This window comes from Bos taurus, chromosome 10, assembly GCF_002263795.3.
Source record: "Bos taurus isolate L1 Dominette 01449 registration number 42190680 breed Hereford chromosome 10, ARS-UCD2.0, whole genome shotgun sequence".
NCBI lineage: Eukaryota > Metazoa > Chordata > Mammalia > Artiodactyla > Bovidae > Bos > Bos taurus.
The window spans coordinates 54998945-55023546 of record NC_037337.1 but is presented as its reverse complement, the minus strand read 5'-3'; the positions used below and the strand labels follow the sequence as shown (position 1 = coordinate 55023546).

At 43.6% G+C, this 24602-nt stretch overlaps 2 protein-coding genes and 1 long non-coding RNA gene across 4 annotated transcripts in view; all 3 read right to left on the bottom strand.

Annotated features, from left to right (window-relative positions):
- LOC132342125 (uncharacterized) overlaps nucleotides 1–9431 on the bottom strand; it is a 43124-nt gene extending 33693 nt beyond the window's left edge. The window contains exon 1 of the mRNA XM_059890847.1: nucleotides 8586–9431. Coding sequence (XP_059746830.1) covers nucleotides 8586–9238 — 653 coding nt within the window. The 5' untranslated portion in view covers nucleotides 9239–9431. The remainder of the gene's footprint in view (nucleotides 1–8585) is intronic.
- The window catches only part of RAB27A (RAB27A, member RAS oncogene family), a 95841-nt gene extending 71299 nt beyond the window's left edge, over nucleotides 1–24542 (bottom strand). The window contains exon 1 of one of the 2 annotated variants that reach the window (XM_059890671.1): nucleotides 24305–24542. The gene's annotated coding sequence lies outside the window, so the exon portion shown is untranslated. 2 annotated transcript variants of the gene reach the window in all.
- Nucleotides 22330–24542, bottom strand: LOC788201 (uncharacterized). Its single transcript, NR_038171.1, has 2 exons — nucleotides 24309–24542; nucleotides 22330–22983 (listed from the first exon to the last, which is right to left on the bottom strand). It is a non-coding gene; the product is annotated as an uncharacterized lncRNA (long non-coding RNA).
- Nucleotides 24543–24602: the final 60 nt, after the last annotated feature.

Sequence of the window (24602 nt, the reverse complement as noted above, 5' to 3'; positions counted from 1 at the left end):
CATCACCTTAGCATCTCCCACATGCCAGGCATTATTTTAGGTGACAAGTACCCAGAATTCCACAAAACAAAGTCCCTGCTGTCACAGAGAGAACAATCAGCAGAAAGAGATAGATAATGCTAACATGGAGATAAAATAATTTCAAACATTAAGAAGTCCTGTGAAGACCATAAAGTGTAACAGGATGGAGGCCGACTGAAGACTACTCCCAACAGAGTGATCAGGGATGACTCTGCTGCCAAGGGACCACCCAAGTGAGACTCTAGAGAAAAGAACTGTGGGCAAGTGCAGATGCTCTGAGGAAGGCAAGAGCTTGGCGTTTTTAAGGAATAGAAAGGAAGGAGGCACAGGGATGAGCTGAGGACAAGGAGGCCAACAGGGCTCAGATCATGGAGACACTTACAGATCATGGTTAGAACATTTGGATCTTACATTAACCACAGTGGTAAGTGACTGGGGAATTTCAAACAGAAGAAGGATATGATCTGATTTACATTTTTAAAAATATCATTGGCTTTGCATGAGGAATGGGTTACGGGGAGGCGGGGTTAGCTAGAATGAGACCAGAAAAACAGCAGTCCAGGCAGGAAACAATGGTGGCCTTTAACTGGCAGCTAGTACATAGCCATAGCAGATGCTCAGACATTTCTGGACCACTTTAACATAGGTGAAAATCATTAATATATTTGTTTCACTTCCTGTGATATCTCACAGGAGTCCAAGGGAGAGACACTGCTGGTTACAATTAAGAAACATTAGCACAGGGGCACAGAAAGAACCAGCAGACTTGTCTTCTGGAACCCTCTCTGCCATCAGTTTGTCATGTGACCGTGGGCACAGCTCTGAATCTGTCAGATGGAGGAGAGGCTGGGCTCCCTGGTTTCTAAGATGCCCACCAGACCTTAAGTTACATGATGCTATAAGTGTAGCAAGTGAGGTTTCCTTACCTGGGTGGCAAGAGGGGCTGCTGACTCAGGGTTGGGGTTTCTGCGGTTGACTTTGAATCTCCCAGAAAGGCTCAAACTAAGCAGGAGATGGGGTTTCCATGAAGAAACTGTCCAGTCTTGCTATATCCTTTGGAAACTCTGGGATCTGGGGCACCTCTAGTACAAGCGTATAGTGATCAGCTGGGACTCTGCGGAGTAGACACTCCCGGGCATGTGAGAGCCCGCTGTGCTGAGGGGCTGGGGGCTCCATCTCTGAGGAATTCAGGGGCCAAGCCCTCAGTCACAGCCCTCCCTGAGGACTTGCTGACAGACTTCCACCTGCACTCAATCACATGGCAGCCAGGCCCTGCCGCCTGGCTCTTGCTTCCTACTGGCAGACTGTCCCCACACTGTCCACTCCCCTTACATGACCCACCGGGCACCTTGGCGAGGACCTCAGCCCGGGATCCCTAAGGGCAGGGCCCTCAATCCTAACTGCCCATCAGAATCCCCAGTGGAGATGTAAAATACATACACATGGATGTAAAATACATACACAAAGATGTATGTAAAATATATACACATAGATATAAAATACATTGGAGAAGGCAATGGCACCCCACTCCAATACTCTAGCCTGGAAAATCCCATGGATGGCGGAGCCTGGTAGGCTGCAGTCCATGGGGTCGCTAAGAGTCCGGCACGACTGAGCGACTTCACTTTCACTTTTCACTTTCATGCACTGGAGTAGGAAATGGCAAGCCACTCCAGTGTTCTTGCCTGGAGAATCCCAGGGACGGGGGAGCCTGGTGGGCTGCTGTCTATGGGGTCGCACAGAGTCGGACACGACTGAATCGACTTAGCAGCATAAAATACATACAAATAGAGATGCCGGGGCCCTATCTCATATCTGATGACTCACTCAGAATTGGGGGTAAGGGAGAGGTTAGAAAGACCACAGAAGTGGAGTTAGGCTTAGTTCACTTTACATGATGGAGAGAATGTGGACTTTAGGAAACTGTAGGCCAGAGAGGTTCCACAACATGTCTAATGCAGGGTTTCTCTGCCTTGATCCACTGACATGGTGGGCAGGATGATTTTTTGTATTGAGGGGCTGTCCTGTGCACTTTGGGGTGTTTAGAGGCATCCCAGGTCTCTGCCCACTAAATACCAGCAACTCCCCAGGTATGGCAACCAGCCACATCTCCAGATGTTGCTCAATGCCCCCCTTGAGGAAGAAGGAGCTGAAAACAGCCTAATTAAGAACCGCCAGTGTAATACCACTTAGTTAATTATTGGCAAAGTTAGAAACTAAAAACCGATCCACTAGTTCCTGGCGGAGTCGGTTCCTCCACACTGAAGCAGGAATTCTGGAACACACAGCTGAGTCACCCCCCAAGGAAATACCACAAGCTGCTCTGCGGCCCTCTGTGCCTAAGTGGAGCAGGGCGATGAAGAGCTGACCTTGCCCTTGACAAAGGAAGTCCAGCCTGGAATGGCCAGCAGCTGATCTGGCCATGTTTGGTCTCTAGCATCTGATTGGAAGGACGACACCTTATCTTTTCAAGGGCTGCTAGACCTCTTTACTCATCCCTGGGGTTGCTCCCTTGCAACAGTGAGATTCATTATGAAAATCAATCACACTGCAGGAAACAAAGGAAATCCTGACCGCACCCTTGGATTATGTTTTAAAATTCTCAGGTATCTCAAATGGACATTTAAGTCAAGACCTATTTCTGTATGTCTCATTCCTTCCCGTATTAGGACTAATACAGCAAGAAGAAGAATAATCAAAAAAAACCTTACCATAAGCTTCCGTTAGCTGATTGAGGCCCTGTTTTTGTGTCAAATGATACAAATACACAGGCGATAAGTAACCAGCCATATGCAGATAAGACTCGACCAGCTGCCCACGTGGTGGGATCAGAGCAAGATAGATGAGTAGCAGTTAATAAGAATGAACAGATTTTTCAGTCTCTTGGCAACCAATTTTATTATTATGCTTTGACCTGGAAGCTGGTAAGGCTTTATATGAATTAATCAACAGGCTATGAAAAAACAGGATTAGTGGCTCTGAAATATGGTATTCTCACAGCAGTCAGAGGAAGGATGCTTTTTTCTAAGGCCACTTTCTTAAATCAGTACAGGTAACTGTAAACAGTAAGCAAACTGTGTTTTAAAAGAACACATCTCTAAAGAGGAAGTTACATACACCTATCTACTGCATCAATCCTTACCATGTATCTTCCATATCTGTTGTAGCAAATTACAAGAAGATACGGAGTGTCAAAGGACTTGGCCACTCAAAGCAGGCGCCCTTCAGTGAGACAACACTTGGTGGTTGTAGAATTATTCTCAGCCAAGTCCTCCTGAGTCAAAGCACCTTACAGTAAGCACTCAAAGGGGATGAGAATAATAACCAGACCTTAGAAGGGATAAAAACACATGGAAAGATGGGATTTCTGGCATCACCACAGGCATACAACCAACGGTGGCTTTCAACGGCCCTGCGGTTCTCAGAGAAAAGTCAACTGTGTTCTTGAGGGTGGCCAGATCCAAGGGCCAGAAGGGCAGCAGGACAGTGCAGCGATATAGGAGGGAGGCAACAGAAGTGACTAAAGATCAGCATGAAAACATAAGCAACTACGTGTGATCTTTCAAGGAAAGATTCCGTGCAGCAGACTAACCACTGGACCCGGAGTTCCAGTTCCGGCTTTACCACTAACTGTGTGATCTTAGAAAATGACAACATCTCTGGAGAAAAATTTCCTTCACCACAAAACACTAGAGGAAATGGAATCTTCTCCCACTGTCCTCTAATTCTAATAATCCTTGAGTTTACACGCCCTCTCCTTCCTAAAATGGAGACATGTGCAATTAGCAAAATGAGCCATAGCTCAGTTATTCTGTGGACATTATCATGATCAACGCATTTCCTGCCCAAAAACATAAATTTATCAGACCAGAGTTAACACATTAAATCCAAGACACCAGTTAACTCTACCGCTCATAGGAAAAAAACTACTAATTTTTTAGTATAAGTGTGTCCCAAAGATTGCATGGGACATACTTATAGTAAAATATTATTTGTTGTTCTTCCAATTTTTAAAATCTGGCACACTACCTTTGACCCCACATTCAAAGTATAATCTCAGCTCTCAAAAGTCTGATTTCATACAGGTGGGTGGTTCCAAGTGTGGCTGAAGCACTAAATGTGAGGCCTTCTCATGGGTGACATACATAGAGGCAAAAAATAAAACAAAACAAAAGCAGGCAAGGAAGAATGACTTGCAACATTTGTTTTGAGTAGGTGAGGCATCAAATTTTATTAAACAGTGAGTAGAATATCAATGTTAGTAGACCTCAATCATACAGGGAAAAGAATGTGGTATACTTCCTGACCAGACAGGAGGCCAAAACACAGTGGATGGAACAAGATGGATGCTCACAGCTCTAACCTTCTGGACACAAAGTTAATTGCAAACCTTTTATCTCTTCCTCCAACTCAGTGCTCATGTCTGCTCCCCAGATAAATCAGCTTAGGGAAACCAGACCATAAACTGGAACTTCCTGACTACAAGGCAGAGGAATAAATTTGATCAAGTGAAACCTGCACACAGCATATAAAGCAAAGGCAGTGAGAGGGAAAAATTCCTCTCTTCAGAAGGCAATCTTGTTCTAACAATAACAAGGCAATCTTGCTGCATAGGGGCTCACAATTCATCTGTTTTTTAAATTGTGGGCCACTTTTTTTAAATATATAATTTTATTTTCTTATTTATTTTTGGCTCCAAAGCACAGGCTCAATAATTATGTCACACGGGCTTAGTTGCTTGGCAGCATGTGGGATCCTCCTGGACCAGGGATCGAACCCAAATCTCCTGCATTGGCAGGCGGATTCTTTACCACTATGCCATCAAGGAAGCCCATCAGCCAACTTTATTGAGGTATAATTGAGATATAACATTGTAAGATATTTAAAGTGTACATCACGGTGATTTGACATATGTATACATTTTGAAAAGGATTCCCCCACCCATCAAGTTAACTAGGGCTCGCATTATTTACACCCACACACATATACATGCCATGGGTTTAAAAATACTCCTTTCTCATAGTTTGTAGTGAATATATAGATATGGCATGTTCCAAGATAAGTTTAACAATGGAAAGCTAGTTCAATTTTTAAAATACCACAGTGATTACTATACTCTCCAGGCCAGTTAATTCAATTCTCAGTGAGAAAGGTCGGCAGGAAACCTCTCTCAACTCTAGCCAATACTGCTTTATCCGCAACAGCAGGATGAGGTGGACTAAAACAAGATACTTAACATCTACAGGCTGAGAAAAATTAAATATATGGACTAGAGGTTTCTAATGATGAAAACAAATCCAAGGTTATTCATTAACTTATGGGCACATTCAGCAAGAGTTTATTGAACACTTCGTTTGCCTATGATAGCTTGCAGTACAGGAATCACAAAGGAGATGAAGCCATGCTCTGCCTCCAGGCTATTACAATCTCATCATGGAAATAAGGCCACATATGCATAATCAGTTGACAGTCTGAAGTCATTATGCAATTAAAAGTCAAAATGAGTCTCATAATTGGAAATTTCAGTTAGAAGCCAGAGAAAAATTAAATTCACTGCACTGCAAAATATTCATCAGGAAATGAAACTCCATTTTCTCAAATTTCCAAGGAATTTCACTCTCCCTAGATCAGCACAAGAAACCAAGTCAGTAGAGACAGGCGCTGAAGGCCTCCTCCCAGTCTGCCCAGGTCCTGCCCTCGGGAAGGACCCAAAGTCCTCACCTTTCTGCTTTGTTTGACCTTTCCCTTCCTTTGTTTGACCTTTTTTTGACCTCTCCCTTTCCATGAAGAGTAAGGCCATTCCCTCCAGGGAAAAAAGTAGATAGAAAAGGAGAGAAGGAGGAGTTGCTGGTGTAGCTATGGACACTGCAAATGGGAAGGAAGAGTGAGAAAGAAATAGCAGAGTGATCCCCATTTCTCAGCTTCTCATTCCCTTTTCATTCACTCAATATATATATATATATATATATATATATATATATATTTTTTTTTTTTTTAGGGTTTAATATGTGCCAAAAACCATTCCAGGTGCTACCTCCACCAGAGCAAACAAGACAAATTCCGGACCTTCATGGAGCTTGTACTCTACCAGTGGGAGACAGATGTGTTTGTGCAATGACAAAGAATGCTACAGATACTCTAAAGAAAAATAAGGTCAAGAGGAAGAAAATGTTGGGGTTGGGGGATGGGGGACGCTAATTTAGATGGGATGGGACAAGAAAGCATCTCTAAAGAAATGACTTGATTTGAATGAAATGAGTGAGTAAGCAGTGCAGACTTTTGAAGGAAGAACATTTCAAACAGAGGACACAGCAAAGGTCCTGAGGTGTGGCTGAAGGCGAGTGAGAAAAGAGGGGAGTGATGGAAGATGAAGCCACACACCATGTAAGGGATTGCAGGCGACAGAGGTTTCCCTCTGGTATAACAAGCCACTGGTGAGTTTTGAGCACAGGACTGAGTGATATAAGTGGCTTCAGCAACTTTGTTAAGAACAGACCATAGAGTGGTGAAGGTGGAAGCAGGCTGGGCCTGCAGGAGGCTTTGGAGTAATCCAGGTTGACAAACAAAAGGAACTGGCAGGAGCAGTGAAAATGTTACAAAATGGTTCCTATCCTAGATATAGTTTCTAAGCAGAACTAATGAACTCTGCTGAGAGACTAGATGTCTGATATGAGACAAAGAAAAGAATCAGGGGTGACCCCAGGGTGTTTAGTCTGAGCACCTGTAACAACGAAGTAACTGAGACAGGGGAGACGGAGGGAAAAGCAGGTTTGGAAGAGGAAAATCAAGAGTCTGGTTCCTAGAGACTGTTGCCCACTTCAACACCCACTGCATCTGTTGTAAAATCAGGCAACAGCAATTGAGACGCTGATCCTAAATTACAGATGGAAATTCAAGGGACCCAGAATAGCCAGAACAGTCTCAAAAAAGAAAAACAAAGTGGGAGGACTCACACTCCCCATCTCAAAACCTCTCGCGTACATAGTTAACAGAGGAGAGTATGATACTAGCATAAGGATAGACATGCAGCTCAATGGAGTAGGGCTGAGAATCTAGGAATAAACCCTCACATTTCTTGACAATTTATTCTCAACACAGGCACCAATGGTATTAAAAGGGGGAAAAATAATCTTTTCAACAAATGGTGCTGGGAGAACTTGATGCCCACATGCAAAAAAATTGTTAACACTCCTACCTCACGCCATGTACAAAATTAACTTAAAGCAAGCTAAAGATGGAAATGTAAGAGCTAAAACTAACAACTCTTAGAAGAAAACATAGGCATAAATCTTCAGGACTTTGGATTGAGCAATGCTTTCTTAGATTTGACACCAAAAGCGCAGCAAGAAAAGAAAAAATTAGTTATACTTCATCAAAATTAGTAAAATCAAGGCAGGTCATGGAAATTAAGGGAGGGAGGGAGTAAGGAAGAAACAATAAAGGAAAGAAGTAGGAAGGAAAACTAACATAAAATAGTTAGTTTATGTTGATCCTCAGTTGATCCTCAGTCAAGTTTTTTCAGCACTACATTAACCTTTCTTTACTTGTAACCATCTGCAAAAATTCTGTCTTCCAGACTGTGTTTTCCCCCTAAAACAAGTTTCTAAGAAGGCATAAATAAATCAATAAAACAGGAACAGTGAATCACCAACAAACTAAATCACTGATAATTATAGAAACTTTATACAGCATAAGAGGATACCCCCAAAAAATAAAAATAAAAAAAAAGAGGATACCCCCAACCTCTGACTGATGAGCCAATCCCAAAGTTAAGAATCCATCCAGTAGGGGAAAATAGCTGTTAGCCCACAGAAGACCCCTGAGACAGAGGATCTAACAGATGATGCTGAGGCCATGCAGGGGCCCCACAGGAGCCAAAATTATGGGAAGGCAAAGTCATGGGTTCACAAGATTTCCTTCACTTCAGGCCTGACTTTGCTTAATCCGTGATCTATTGGGACAGAGACAAAAGCTTTGGCAAGAGTTACCGAAACCTGTCATCACATCGGCTCTACCGCCAGTCAAGACAGAAGGGCCTGACTGCCTGGTAGGGTTTTCTGTCTGACTGGCAGGGAAAGGAAGGGGGGACCCTCTCCCACCCAGACAGTTTGCCGTCCAGACCCCGCCCAACAAAGGTGTCAAGACTTTAAATCATTCAACTGACAAAACCGGAGGAAGTAAAGAATTAGAGAGGCCGTGCAGGAGCCTCCTCTCCTGCCTGAGAAGTTTCCTTCCTCCCACCCCGCCACCTCCATGCGGCCCCTAGCACCTGGATGCCGCCGGAAGGTGACCTCAGCCCCCAACCTGGGACTCCACCTAATCGGCACCTCGCCCAAGCTGACCCCTACCCCCGCGATTGTCATCGTAGAGTTTGTGCTGAGGGCCTGGGAGAAGCAAAGAAGCTTCTCCGGTGGGCTCTGCCTCCCAGAGAGCGGAGAGGAGCTGCAACCCCAACACCCGGCCCCAGGGCCAGACCCTCGGTGCGCCCGCTCCGTCGCGCTGCCCCGCGGGGTGACCGGCGCCCCGAGCCCGAGCGCGCCTCCCAGCCCGCGCCTCCGCCTCACCTGCTCCGCCCGCGGTCCCCACGCCGCTCTGTCTCTGCGCGCGGCGTCCACCCGCTGCCGGCCTTTTCGGGTCCTTGGCGGGTATTTTCCGTCTGGCCCCACATCACTTCCCGTAAAGGAGCGCGAGGTGGGGGCGGGACCTCCTCCCCGCCCTCCACCTCCAGCTTCCTCCTGTCACTTCGGGGCGCACCCCCGCCCGACAGGGCGAGCCCGCCGCCCCCAGCCCCTACGTACCAGCCCAGGGGGCCGACACAAAGTTCCCCACTCTCCTCTTTTAGCCCAAACCCAGTCTCCACTGTCCTTTCCTGGAAGGTGCCAAACCTTAAGGGGTTGTTTTCGTTTTGAGACACAGGGATGACATTTAAAAACTGCTCTGGGGTCGGGGCACTATAAGGTATAGTTTGGTGCCGCTCCCCAAATCTCCTCCCCCAAAGCCATTTTCTACAGGTATTTTTCAGGGCGTCAGGGTCAGTGTCTGTCTCTGGTCGCCACAGGTGCTGAGCGGTTGCAAAGTCGGCCCTGAGACCAACGGCTCCTGAGGCCCTAAGCGGGGATCTGAGGGGCGGGCTCCCAGCTTGCAGTGACTGCCCACTTCGTCTGGCTTCCCCGGGGGCCAGATCCGCGCTGGGCGTCCTGGCTTTGCCACTGTCCATCCGGCCCCGCCTGCTTTTCACTCGGGTAGCCTGGCATTGGTGTTCCTGGAGTGAGGGAAAGCTCTGGGATATACTTGAGAATGACTGGATGACTGGAGCGGGGTGGGGGGGTAGGCCGTCAAAAAGGGTAGTTAAGTGGGGTAGTAAACAGGGTCTCTGCTCTTGAACAGTCGAGTTCAGATTACAAAATCTCTCTTATTTAAATTTCCAAGTATTAGAGCAATTCGTTAAAATTAAAAAAAAAAAAACTTGAAAGACTAGCTCCTGTAGCGAGACACCTGCGAGCCTCTGCTGCCCCCTAGCAGCTTCCGTCTCTCAGTGCCGACGGCTTTCTGTGGGCCGCTTGGACCTGTGGCTGTGAGGCAGAGGTGGGAAGCTTCAGGCCCGCAGGTTCTCACTGCTGCTGCTGCTGCTAAGTCGCTTCAGTCGTGTCCGACTCTGTGCGACCCCATAGACAGCAGCCCACCAGGCTCCGCCGTCCCTGGGATTCTCCAGGCAAGAACACTGTGGGTTGCCATATTCTTCTCCAATGCATGAAAGTGAAAAGTGAAAGTGAAGTCGCTCAGTAAGTGTCCGACTCTTCGTGACCCTACGGACTGCCCCCTACCAGGCTCCTCCGTCCATGGGATTTTCCAGGCAAGAGTACTGGAGTGGGTTGCTATTGCCTTCTCCAGCAGTTTCTCACTAGAAGCGCCAAATTCCTCCTCCAGCGCCCTCAAGGTCTGAACAGAACTTTTGGGCCTACCCCTGTGAGCTTTCAGGCAAAGCATTTTTTATTTATTATTTTTTTAATTTTTGACCACATCAGGAGGTATCTGGGATCTTAGTTCCTGATCAGAGACCCTGCATTGGAAGAGCAGAGTCTTAACCACTGGACTGCCAGGGAAGTCCTTAGGCAAAGCACCTCTCAACCAAATAAGTCTACTTCTCAGCAAAGCAAAATGTTTGGAAATCCTAGTCCACTGGCTCCTCCTATCTGTTCTATCTCACAAATTCTTCTTGGATCACAAATTCCAGCTGTCTCAAGGCCACCTGCCCAATTTCATTATCCTTTCAGACTACTCAGTTTGCATTACAGCACAATGAACTTCTCAGATTACTTTAAAAAATCACATATAGGATGAATCATATGAAGTTGCTAAATATTGAATACATATTCATTTTAATAGTTCCAAGCAAATATAATGCAGTAATCACAGAGTTAGGGATAACAGATTCACTATAGGGTGATGGTTTCAAGGGATATTCCTTAGAGAAAAGCCATCATGTCAGTGGAGGTTAAAACAGGGAAAGTAGTTCCATGTTCATGTGTAGAGGAAGTCTTGGGAGTCACTGATCAGCTAAGATCTGTTGAGGGTGGGGGTAAGGGTGCCAACAATGCAGCAACTGCTAATGGTTCACATGATTCAAGGAGTGCTCAGCCCTCCCCACTCCTACAGCCAGGCAGGGCTGTCACCAGGACTTCACCAGGCAGGAGATCAGAAAACAGCGATGCTGTGGCTCATACATCACCCATTCTGTCCTTTCATCCAGCAAGTCAAACACTGTGTTAGGTCCTAGAAATGCAATAGTGAACAAGGCAAACTGGTCCTTGCCCTCAGTGATCCTGTCCTCAAAGAGATCAACTTCTGTGCAGTGAGATAAGATCCTTGATAAGGGAAGTTGTTGATAAGGGAAGACTTAAGTGGCTAAGTCTGACTAATTGGAACACAAGTTAATTGATACCAAATCAGTACTTCCCAGAGACAAGTGATGTATAGATTCAGTTCAGTTCAGTTCAGTCACTCAGTTGTGTCCAGCTCTTTGCGACCCCATGAATTGCAGCACGCCAGGCCTCCCTGTCCATTACCAACTCCTGGAGTTTACTCAGACTCACGTCCATCGAGTCCGTGATGCCATCCAGCCATCTCATCCTCTGTTGTCCCCTTCTCCTCCTGCCCCCAATCCCTCCCAGCATCAGAGTCTTTTCCAATGAATCAACTCTTCACATGAGGTGGCCAAAGTACTGGAGTTTCAGCTTTAGCATCATTCCTTCCAAAGAACATCCAGGACTGATCTCCTTTAGAATGGACTGGCTGGATCTCCTTGCAGTCCATGGGACTCTCAAGAGTCTTCTCCAACACCGCAGTTCCAAAGCATCAATTCTTCAGCACTCAGCCTTCTTCACAGTCCAACTCTCACATCCATACATGACTACTGGAAAAACCATAACCTTGACTAGACAGACCTTTGTTGGCAAAGTAATGTCTCTGCTTTTGAATATGCCATCTAGGTTGGTCATAACTTTCCTTCCAAGGAGTAAGTGTCTTTTAATTTCATGGCTGCAATCACCATCTGCTGTGATTTTGGAGCCCAAAGGAATAAATTCTGACACTGTTTCCACTGTTTCCCCATCTATTTCCCATGAAGCGATGGGACCAGATGCCATGATCTTCGTTTTCTGAATGTTGAGCTTTAAGCCAACTTTTCACTCTCCTCTTTCACTTTCATCAAGAGGCTTTTTAGTTCCTCTTCACTTTCTGCCATAAGGGTGGTATCATCTGCATATCTGAGGTTATTGATATTTCTCCTGACAATCTTGATTCCAGCTTGTGCTTCTTCCAGCCCAGCGTTTCTCATGATGTACTCTGCATAGAAGTTAAATAAGCAGGGTGACAATATACAGCCTTGACGTACTCCTTTTCCTATTTGGAACCAGTCTGTTGTTCCACGTCCAGTTCTGTTGCTTCCTGACCTGCATATAGGTTTCTCAAGAGGCAGATCAGGTGGTCTGGTATTCCCATCTCTTTCAGAATTTTCCACAGTTTATTGTGATCCACACAGTCAAAGGTTTTGGCATAGTCAATAAAGCAGAAATAGATGCTTTTCTGGAACTCTCTTGCTTTTTCCATGATCCAGCAGATGTTGGCAATTTGATCTCTGGTCCCTCTGCCTTTTCTAAAACCAGCTTGAACATCTGCAAGTTCATGGTTCATGTATTGCTTAAGCTTGGCTTGGAGAATTTTAAGCATGACTTTACTAGCATGTGAGATGAGTGCAATTGTGCAGTAGTTTGAGCATTCTTTGGCATTGCCTTTCTTTGGGATTGGAATGAAAACTGACCTTTTCCAGTCCTGTGGCCACTGCTGAGTTTTCCAAATTTGCTGGCATATTGAATGCAGCACTTTCACAGCATCATTTTTCAGGATTTGAACCAGCTCCACTGGAATTCCATCACCTCCCCTAGCTTTGTTCGTAGTGATGCTTTCTAAGGCCCATTTGAAGGATGAATAAGTGGGGAAGGTGGGGTGGTTTAGTTGCTAAGTCGTTTCCCACACTTTCAACGCCATGGGGTTTAGCCCGACGGGCTCCTCTGTCCATGGGATTCTCCAGGCAAGAATACTGGAGTGGGTTCCCATTTCCTTCTCTAGGGGATCTTCCTGACCCAGGAATCGAACCAGGGTCTCCTGCATTGCAGGCAGATTCTTCACCAGCTGAGCTACAAGGGAAGCCCTGGGGAAGGTGAGAAGAGAATTCTATGAAAAAGATCAGAAGAATGGCCTGGAGGCAAAAAAGAGAGAATGAGAAACTGGAGCAACTGAAAGCTCAGAAAAGCTGAAAAGAGTGGAAGGAGCAATCAAAGAAACTGGAGAAATAAGCAGAGGTTGGGTAATGAAGGACCCTGGAATGCTTATAATAAAGGCTAACATTTATTGACCATTTACTCTGAATCAGCCAATATGCTAAGAACTTTACATATATCACCTCATTTACTTCTCACAATTGCCCTATGAAATAAGCACTATTCTTGTCTCCACATTACAGATGAGGAAAAGGCGCATTAAAGAGATTAAGCAACCTCACCAGTTTTACATAGCTAGTAAGTGGCAAAGCCAGGACCAGAATTCACAATCCATTTTCTTAATGGCTGTGAGGCTAAGAATTGGCTGGGAAGGCCAATTAGCATGCTGAAATCCAAGTGAGGGATAACAGTGATCTGGTTGAAGGGGATGGCCATGAGGATGAGGATGAGGATGAATAGACAGAGTTGAGATACTCAGGAGAGTGAATCAAGAAGACTTGGTTGTAGATGGGGAGGGAGAAGGAGGAATTCATGGAAATGCTCAGGTTTCTGGTTTGGGCAACTAGGAACCCCTAAGCAAAAGAAAGCAACAGGTAGGGAGAGTGAAACAGACCATAATCAACAGGTTCAGGACATTTCAACTCTGACATGCCGGCACCAGCAGAACATCCAGGTGAAACTCTTTAGTATGCAGTTGAAAGTGCTGGTCTGAAGCACAGAAGACAAGAACTGGAGCTATCACCACGCAGATGTGAGGGGCAAGGAGTTAGTCTAGAAAATGTGCTGAAAGGGTGAAAAGGGGACTTGGTGCAGAATCCAGAGGATTGCCCAGTTATTTAAGGCATGGGCAGAGGAAATTCAAAAAGGAATTTGAGAAAAGTGTACCCAGAGGAAAACAAAAGAAAGTTATTACAGAAACTGAGTATATTAAACCTCAGTTAAGAGCTTGCTTGTTTTAACTGGGACTGTCAAAAATATTTTTGTTTATAAGCTACATTAACAAAACTTACCTGTCAAATACGTCCATTGCAAATGTCAAAGTATATTCTTAAGTATTTTGTATCTAGTTGTAAATGTGTTAAACAATAAATTTTTCAGAAAATGCTCAAAAATAACACTTCATATCGGAAATAAACACTAAAAAAACCCCAAAACAAACAAACAACCAAAAAACAAAACAAAACAGAAAAACAGGGCCAGCTTGAAAGGACTCCAACTGACCAAATCTGCAACAATTTGAACATAAAAATAGTGATCATCAGGTTGGCTTCGTGGTCATGCAACCAAACACCACACAGGGCCCAGCACACAGAAATGATATTGCTCTGCAGTCACCGTCTTAAAGTTTTCAATAATTTTATCTTTGAATGTGTGTCTTACAAGTGAAATCTGATGGCACAATGGAGCATGATGGAGGCTTGAAGCCTCTGTATGTACATGGCTCTGACTCCTGCCACTGCCCACGCCTTTCTTCCTGGTTCAGAGAGTCAATTCCTAGGTAGTGTCAACTACAAATTGGCACTTACCAAGAGCATCTGCCATCTGCCATGGGGAGACTGAACCCCATGTTGAGACAGCTGTTGACCTTCAACAACCCCTGGGAGAGTTCAGGGTGGAGTGAGGCACTCCGTGCTCCAGGGAATCTGGTGGGACAGGTCTTTAAATAGTTGGATGTTTTTAGTGTCATGCGAGTGTATGTTCCTCGGCTCTTTCTTGTCACAACAAAGATTTGGAGTAACAGACATTAAAGCCCCCTCGGCATGTCACAGCTCTCAGGTCTTCGATAGACGGTGTTATAGCTCTCAGGTCTCGAATGAACTGTGTTATAGCTCTTAGACAAATCAGTGTTACAGCTCAGTGTTATAGCTCTATTTTATTTAGAAGATAACAGGAAAATCCATCTTTGAGGCGTGAGGGCACGTCGATCCAAAGACACGAGGAGAAGAGTGCCCCAGCGCGCGGGGGAAGGAGAGAGAGAGAGAGAGAAAGAACTAGCTTTGGCTCCTCTATTTATATGTTTATCTCTCCCTGGCCCTGTCCTTTGTAAATTGGGCCAGCCAGGAGTGTTGTTTGTTTTACCTGAGGTCCTCACTCTGGTCCTTGGACCTCCTTTTGTTCTATTTTCGCGGGCTTTTCTCTTCCTTGTCTTTTGGCCACCGCCATTTTGGACTCCTTTTCCCTATTCTACCTACCTAACATTAGGAACAGATTTTATGATCTCAATTCTTGCATCTCCTCATATCTAGAGAAGCACTAAATCCCTTCATGGTGACATCAGATCCTCATGATGAACAACCAAAACCTTATATATTTACTTTCCCCCACTGCTGCTTTGGAGCAGTCTCTCAGAGCTATCTGAGATGCTGCGTCCTGGCTGCAGTCCTCATTTTTGCCCCAAATAAAACTTAACTCACAACTCTCAAGTTGCACCTTTTTTTTTTAGTCGACAGTAGGTTGATAAGAAGTCCAGGGTCCTTGAAGAGGAGATAGGGGCCTGGGGCTCTCAAGGAGGTGATAGGGGTCTGGAGTTCTCAAGGAGGAAAAAAGGATAAACTTTTTTTCTACATTGCTTTGTCTTAGTCAATATAACAATGTATCTTGCTTGAGGACATGTTTCTCCTTCTTGAGATCCTTCTGACTAATCCTGTCATCTTAAAATGTATATTGTGGAAGTGGGTCTGGTAAAACCTTTACAACCTTGAGATATTCTTTTGATTTACTGTAATAACCAACTGAAAAATTATATAACTCCCTTGCTAAGACTAGCAAGGGAGAACTCTCTGTCCCCCTTCTGAAGTCAGTCAGAAGCTTTCTCTGTCACTTTTTATACTTTAATAAAACTCTGCTACACAAAAGCTCTTGAGTGATCAAGCCTGGTCCCTGGTCCCGATGCTACATCTTCCTGGGAGATCACGAATCCAACATCGTTCACTGTAAGCTATCAGTCCCCTGGGACCTGCACGGCCTTGCATTCGCAACTCCAAAGCAGTGACTTGGTAACCTTCACCTGGGGAGGCCCAATCCACCACCTTCCACATGGCCAGGAGCCTGGGCGTGAGTACAGAAGAGATCAGGATTGAGCCCATGCCCCATGGCACCATGGGGTGGGCAAGAAGGCAAGTGTCCCTGCCCTAGTCTGACAGCACCATAGTACATTCTATGTGCCATGCAGCAGGGGCCTCCTGCCACCACTAACCAGGAATCAAGAGCACTCCAGCATGGAAGTTTGTAAACTCTGGGGGTTGCACACTCATGAGTTGGAGAAGTGGGTCCATGGAAAGAGACTGACTTTCTGATCCCTATCCATAGCCATGTATCTTCATTTTGCACTGAGCCCCACAAATCATGGGGTCAGCCCTGGTGATAATAATAGATTATAATTCACTGAATAAAATAGGAACCTGTGAACCATACCAACACATCACTTCTGCAGTATCCCCACCAAAAAGGTATAACCTGAAGCTATCTAACCCTCAGTTCAGTTCAGTTCAGTCGCTCAGTCGTGTCCGACTCTTTGTGACCCCATGAATCGCAGCACGCCAGGCCTCCCTGTCCATCACCAACTCCCGGAGCTCACTCAGACTCAAGTCCATCGAGTCAGTAATGCCATCTAGCCATCTCATCCTGTAGCCCCCTTCTCCTCCTGCCCCCAATCCCTCCCAGCATCAGAGTCTTTTCCAATGAATCAACTCTTCGCATGAGGTGGCCAAAGTACTGGAGTTTCAGCTTTAGCATCATTCCTTCCAAAGAACATCCAGGACTGATCTCCTTTAGAATGGACTGGTTGGATCTCCATGGGACTCTCAAGAGTCTTCTCCAACACCACAGTTCAAAAGCATCAATTCTTCGGCGCTCAGCTTTCTTCACAGTCCAACTCTCACATCCATACATGACTACTGGAAAAACCATAACCTTGACTAGACAGACCTTTGTTGGCAAAGTAATGTCTCTGCTTTTGAATATGCCATCTAGGTTGGTCATAACTTTCCTTCCAAGGAGTAAGTGTCTTTTAATTTCATGGCTACAATCACCATCTGCTGTGATTTTGGAGCCCAAAGGAATAAATTCTGACACTGTTTCCACTGTTTCCCCATCTATTTCCCATGAAGCGATGGGACCAGATGCCATGATCTTCGTTTTCTGAATGTTGAGCTTTAAGCCAACTTTTTCACTCTCCTCTTTCACCTTCATCAAGAGGCTTTTTAGTTCCTCTTCACTTTCTGCCATAAGGTTGGTGTCATCTACATAGCTGAGGTTATTGATATTTCTCCCGGCAATCTTGATTCCAGCTTGTGCTTCTTCCAGCCCAGCGTTTCTCATGATGTACTCTGCATAGAAGTTAAATAAGCAGGGTGACAGTATACAGCCTTGACGTACTCCTTTTCCTATTTGGAACCAGTCTAATCCTACAGAAGCATTAAACAAATTCAAATTAAGGGATATTTTACAAAACAAACCAATATTCTTTGAAAATTTCAAGGTCATAAAAGGCAATGACTAAGGAACAAGAATAAATTAAACCAAAAAACCATGAACTAAATTCAGATGTGACCCTAAATTAGATCCCAGTTCAGAAAAATATTTTTGTCTTGTTCTAAAGGACATTAATAGGACTTAGTAGACTCTGAATGAAATCTGAGATTAGATAATAATATCCTATCAATCTTAACTTCCTGATCTTGATTATTACACTATAATAAATGAGAACATTCCTGTTTTTAGGAATTGCACACAGAAATATTTAGAGGTAAAGGGAATCACATGGGCAACTTAGTCTGTTTCCAAAGGATTTCAGTTCAGTTCAGTCGCTCAGTTGTGTCCGACTCTTTGTGACCCCATGAACCACAGCATGCCAGGCCTCCCTGTCCATCATCAACTCCCAGACCATGTCACCAACACCAAACCCATGTCCATCGATTCAGTGATGCCATCCAACCATCTCATCCTCTGTCATCCCCTTCTCCTCCTGCCCTCAATCTTTCCTACCATCAGGGTCTTTTCAAATGAGTCAGCTCGTCGCATGAGGTGGCCAAAGCATTGGAGTTTCAGCTTCAGCATCGGTCCTTCCAATGGACTAATCTCCTGTGGTGTTGGAGAAGACTCCTGAGAGTCCCTTGGACTGCAAGGAGATCCAACCAGTCCATCCTAAAGGAGATTAGTCCATTGGATTAGGACTTGGAAGTACAGCCTTGACGTACTCCTTTTTCTATTTGGAACCAGTCCGTTGTTCCATGTCCAGTTCTAACTGTTGCTTTCTGACCTGCATATAGGTTTTTCAAGAGGCAGGTCAGGTGGTCTGGTATTCCCATTTCTTTCAGAATTTTCCACAGCTTATTGTGATCCACTGCTGCTGCTACTGCTGCTAAGTCACTTCAGTCGTGTCCGACTCTGTGCGACCCCATAGATGGCAGCCCACCAGGCTCCACCATCCCTGGGATTCTCCAGGCAAGCACACTGGAGTGGGTTGCCATTTCCTTCTCCAATGCATGAAAGTGAAGTCGCTTAGTCGTTTCTGACTCTTAGCAACCCCATGGACTGCAGCCTACCAGGTTCCTCTGTCCATGGGATTTTCCAGGCAAGAGTACTGGAGTGGGGTGCCATTGCCTTCTCCGATTGTGATCCACGCAGGATCACAATATGATCAAAGGTTTTGGCATAGTCAATAAAGCAGAAACAGATGTTTTTCTGGAACTCTCTTGCTTTTTCCATGATCCAGTTTAGAAAAACAATGCTTGAGTGTGCATAATATCCAAGCACATATATATAGAGAGAGATTAAAGCAAATGTGGATAAATGCTAACATATGTGGAACCTGGATAACAAGTATATAACAGTTTTTTATATTATTTTTGTACTTGTTAAGTCTGAAGTTATTTCAAAATAATAGCTAAAAATTTCTTTAGATTCTCTTCAGAAAATCCCATAGGATCAAGTCAAGTGGCCCCCTTGAAAATCTATCAGTCGTGGCTTTCCCTCTTTAACTTTCTTGTTCTCCCTATCTCACCCTGCTGACTTCGGAGTCAAAATAATGGATTTGTGATGAGACTGCAGAACCACCACCTGCTGTTACCTGAAAGGCCCTGATGAGGCACTGGTGAGAAGGCCACTGACATGGATGTCCTTTATGAGCTGAGACTGACAGAAGATGCTGCAACAGGACTCCCAAGTTAGAAATAAAAGAATTTCCAAGTGGCAAAGGTCTGATGGCAAGTCATAACTGCTAAAATGGGAAACCAGGCTGGAATGCACCCAGGGTGTCTTGACTTGATAGCATACAGGGATATATGCCAATAGCTTAAAAGATCACCATATTCTGAAGGAATAGATGGGTGTTATTGTTTTGGGGAGAGAAAGGGGTGTTTCTTGACTCACATATTTTTAAAAGAAAATTAAGAACAGGGAACAGAAGGCTGTTGGTTTTCACACTGGGAATCAAGATCTTTTACCAGTTTCCTGATTTAAGTCATTGCATAAATTTAGACCTAACGATTAAAAGAAGCTGTGTTTACCTGAGGAAGGACTCAATGCCAGAAGAATCTACCATAAACTTTCCTCTGCTCCTACTGAGAGACCCAAGGCCTTTAACCAGGACAAAATTCACATCTTGTTGACTGCATGATCTGAGGCTGGTACAAGGAAGCTCTAAATGCGACCTTAGTCCCTCAGTTTAGAGTGCAGGGTCATTGGGGGTGGGATAAATGCAGGTTTAGCCCAAATTTGTTTTAGAGGAACCCTTTGTCATTCCTCCCCAAATTCAGGTCCATGGATAGGATATATATAAATATATATATATATATGTATACACACATATTCACACACATATATATACACACTCAGTAGCCGGCAGGGACCTCACATTGATCTTACAGGAAGAGCTGTGCCTTAGTCTATTCAGACTGCTATTAATGAATTCCACTAAATAAGTGGTTTAAACAACAGGTATTTTTTTCTCACAGTTTTGAAGGTTGAGGTGTACAAGATCAAGGGGCTGGCAGAGGTAGATTCAGTGTATGATGAAGCCTCTTTTCCTGATTTGCAGACAGTCACCTTCTTGCTATATCCTTACATGGGTGAGAGAGAGCGCATGTCTCTGATATCTTTTCTTTAAGGGCACTAATCCTATTGATGCTTTTAAACATAGGTGCCTCTGATGGTAAAGAATTTGCCTGTAGTGCATAAGACCCGGGTTGGGAAGATCCCCTGAAGAAGCAAAGGGCCAACCACTCCAGTACTTCTGCCTGAAGAATTCTGTGGACAGAGGAGTCTGATGGCTATAGTCCATGGGGTCACAAAGAGTTGGACAGGACTGAGCAACTAACACTACTATTAATCCCACTGATAAGGGCTCCACTCTCAGGATCTAATTACCTCCCAAACGCCCCACCTCCAAATACCCTCACAAGGGGATCAGGGCTTCCCCCTATGAATGGGGGGAATGCATTCAGTCCATACTACATCATTATTGTATAAAGAACCAACTGAAAGCCTCTCAATCTGCTTTCCCTGACTATGACAGCAAATTGGAGGCAATTCGTGCCAACAATTGCAGACATTAATGCCACCTTCAAATATATGAAGGATATAGGGGTGGGGCATCTCCACATTGCCATTCAAGTCACTTCTTTGGGCCTTGCAAAGACTAAACAAATGTTTTAGAGATGGATGGTGATGCTGGTCACAACAATGTGAATATACTTAATGCCACTGAAATGTGCTTTAAAATCATAAAAATAATAAATTTTATGTTATATATATTCTATACCACACACATATACTAGATAGATTATGGAAGAAAACAATGGACTACCCCAACTGCAGCTGCTACTCTGGAAGCAATGGGGTTTTTTTCCTCCTCTCTGACAGTGTTTTTTTTTTTTTAATTTTATGTGGCTACATGAGTATTCACTGCTAGGCACAGGTTTACTCTAGCTGCAATAAGCAGGGTCTTCTCATTGCAGTGACCTCTCATTGCAGAGCACAGCCTCCAGTAGTTGCAGCATGTGGGCTCAGTAGTTGTGGCACATAGGCTTTAGTTGTCCCGTAGCATGTGTAATCTTTCCAGACCAGGGATCAAACCCATCTCCCCTGCATCAGCAGGTGGATTCTTAACCACTGGATCACCAGGGAAGTCCTCTCTGACAGTTTTATTGAGATATAATCTCACATAATAAAGTTGTAAAGTGTGCAATTCAGTGGTTTTTAATACATTCACAAACCTGTCACTGAACACCACTATCTAGTTCCAAAACATTTTCATTATACTAAAAAGTAACGCTATATCCATTAGCAGTCACTCCCTGTACCTTCTTCCCCTTAATCACTGGGAAATATTTAATACTAATTCACTTTGTCTCTATGCATTTACCTATCCTGGACATGTCATATAAATAGAATCATACAATATGTGGCCTTTTGTGCTCCTCAACAAAGTAATATTCCATTGCGTGGATATACCATAATATATTTATGTGTTCACTGGCTGAGACATTTGGATTATTTCCACTTTGGGGCTATTATAATAATGATGCTTCGAGTATTCATTTACAGATGTTTACGCAGACATGTTTTCACTACTCTGGGATGTACGTCTAAAAGCAGAATTGCTGGGTCATATGGTAACACTGTATGTTCTTCTTTTTGAGGAACTTCCAAACTTTCACAACTGCCAAACTTGTTTTATATCCTCACCAGCAATATTCGAAGGTTTCAACTTCTTCACATTCCCATCAACACTTACTACTTCCTCCCTCTTTGACTGCAGTCATCCTAGTGTATGTGAAGTGGCATCTTCCTATAGCTTTGATTTGAATGGCTACTTAGCAGCAGCAGCAGTACCTTTACTGGAAAAAAAAAAAAAATCGACTCATTCTCTGACAGTTGGTATGTGACTACCAAACAGACAGGTGCATCCTTCTCAAAATGACCAAAAATGGTTCAACTTCATGTAATGTTAAATAGGATTATCATTCCTTGGGCAACAAGATGATATATTAGTGCCCATGGTTATGTGACATGCTCTAAATCAGCAGAATATAAAGAGACATCTGTGGCAACTGAGCAGAAGCTTACAATTTCATGCTTCCTCCTGGCCTCTCTCTCTCTTAATCCTATTACTTACACTGATCTCAACATAGATAGCTTATATTGTTATAATGAATTTATTTAAAGAAAAAAAATGAGTTGATTTACAGTATTTTGTACAATGTGATTACATTTAAGCTCTCACTGAAAATATAAAATTAAATCAGTTCTTAGCAATTTCCAAAAAACCCCTTAACTATATGAATAGCTTCATAAGAAATTAACTCTTCCATGATCGCGATTATTAATGTCAATTTGCCTAGTGAGTTAAGTAAACAGACTGTGTCATGTTTGCCACCCTATGTGACACCGTCTACCTTCTCAAAAACCTCTATTTAATTTGAGCCATCCTGATTCTCAATTTACACCTCCATTCGGCCTGGGATGAGAAAGCCAGGAATTGAAAGAGTGCTGAAGTATATTAAAGTAGGCTAATTGTAGGCTAATTGAGGTGCATTCTGCATGAGGTAGTTGACTTGGTTAACTTCATTTACAAACATAACTGTAAACACAATTCCAGCTAGTTTATATACTCTAGACTGCCAATGTATAGGCCGCATTCCCAGAAAAATAAGCCTCAACGAGGAAATAAAATATTCCTTAATACATTCATTTTTGCTTAAAAGGAAACATACTCATAGATCCTGGTGAAAAGACATAGAATGGCAAAAAGTAAAAGTAAACATTAAAATTGACAGTGCTACTTTTAAAGCTAATTTAAAACCACTATCAATAATGTATTTACATTTAAAGTATAATTGATAACTTTTTACTATTTATAGGGAATAAGTTTTTACTAATTATTAATACTCAATGCATAATTTCAATGGAATTTTAAGCAATTACAGTTCAACTCCATGTATCAACTATTCTTCTCTTCTGAGTCTTGTACCAATTTCATCTTTTCTTTTAACTCCTTCTGATCTCTGTAATACTGTTCAAATACTGGTTGATAAATATATATTCCTCCAGCAATTCCAAGGAGGCTAGCAAAAAGCAGTTGTGGAAAAGTCAATCTTCCAAACATTTTTTCATCAAACACTTCACAGCGCAAGGATGGTTCTAAAAAAACAAACTCCACATCCAGGAACTCTCTTCAGGTCTGTATACAAAGAAAATGGGAAGCAAAGCAGAAACTCAGTACTATATCCTTTATAAAGCCTTCATGCCACAACTTTGCTCCTGCATAAACAGTATTTTTCTCGTAATATGTAAATATGCTTTTTGATGTAACTAAAATAGGAATATAGACACAAAGGGAATATGAGAAATGAGGGTTAGAGGGTGGTGTAAGATAAAGCTAAATGCTATTATAGAATGTTTTCAGAGGTTTCAAACTGATACTTTATTAAATGGCAGAAGTGTTAAAAAATAGAGGAACATACTTTTTATGCCTTTAAAGGTATACAAAAAAAAGGTATACTATTAAAAGAAACAGCCGTCCACGAAAGTTAAATGTGATTGCCAATCTCATCTAAAGGGGAGAGATTTGTTACTTTTCATTATTAGCTCTTTACTATTTCATGACAATATGTGTGATTAAAAACAATTTTTACAAACTAAAAGATTTTCTAGTTTCCTCTGATGCTATAGTAGATACAAACTGGCATCACCTCTAAGTCATCTACTATCCATTTTTGACAAAAAATAAAATAGGGATTTCACTGGTTTTACTTTTAACAATTGAAGAGTTAAGATTCTAGAACTTCTCAGAAAGTTATATTCCTTGCAGTAGTCTATAGTCTGATAAGTTCTATGGTTCGGAGATACTAAGTACATATTTATAAACAGGTAAAACAGAGCTAATCATTTTTATGTTTTATTACAGCAATATTTCACAGCATCCTAAGCCAGTCTCCGGGATCACAAAACTCAACAGTGGCGGAGTAAATAGTAGCTGCTTCTTGAAAGTGAAAGTGAAGTAACTCAGTCGTGACCGACTCTTTGAGACCCCCGTGGACTGTAGCCTACCAGCCTCCTCTGTCCATGGAATTTTCCAGTCAAGAGTACTGGAGTGGGTTGCCATTTCTAAAATCGTAATTTACTATTTTTCTGGGGGAAAAAGTCTTTTTTCCTCCTGGACTCTACACTTAACTAGATAAATGAGAACTTCACCAAGCAGGTTTTGGTTCGATGACTAAGTGTAAGAAAAGGAGACATTTGCAAGTCACCTCCTTGTAAAACAGACAATTAAACCGCAAGTAAATTCGGGAAGGTTCCCCTTCCGCAATTAGTTCGCTAAATGACCCTGACCAAGTCCTTTAACCTTTGTGGGGCTTCATTTTCCACATCTGTACATGAGGCTAAATTACCCTTATCCCGCCTACGTCGCTCAACAAATAGTCACTGTAAGATCACCCAAGGCATGCAACGTTACACCAACACTTCCGTTTGTAATTATCAGTACTATTATTACCACTCACACACCGTTCTGCTTCAGCTCCCCGCCGCCTCCTGCCTGCACCCGCAGAGGTGAGATCCAGTTCCTTTCAGCAGTTTCCGGACCCCAGCAGCAGAGACCACGAAACCAAAGGAAGGGAACAATCCCTCGAGAAAGAAATGTAGTAGGGAAAGCGTGGACCAGTCCACGGCGAAGACGTAGACGCGCTGCCGAACCAGCAATAGTGGGCCGCGGGCACCACCGTTGGAAGTGGGCGGGACGAAGATGCCTTTTTCCCGGCTATCTTCGCGCCTTCCGGCACGGCAGCTTACAAAGGCCAA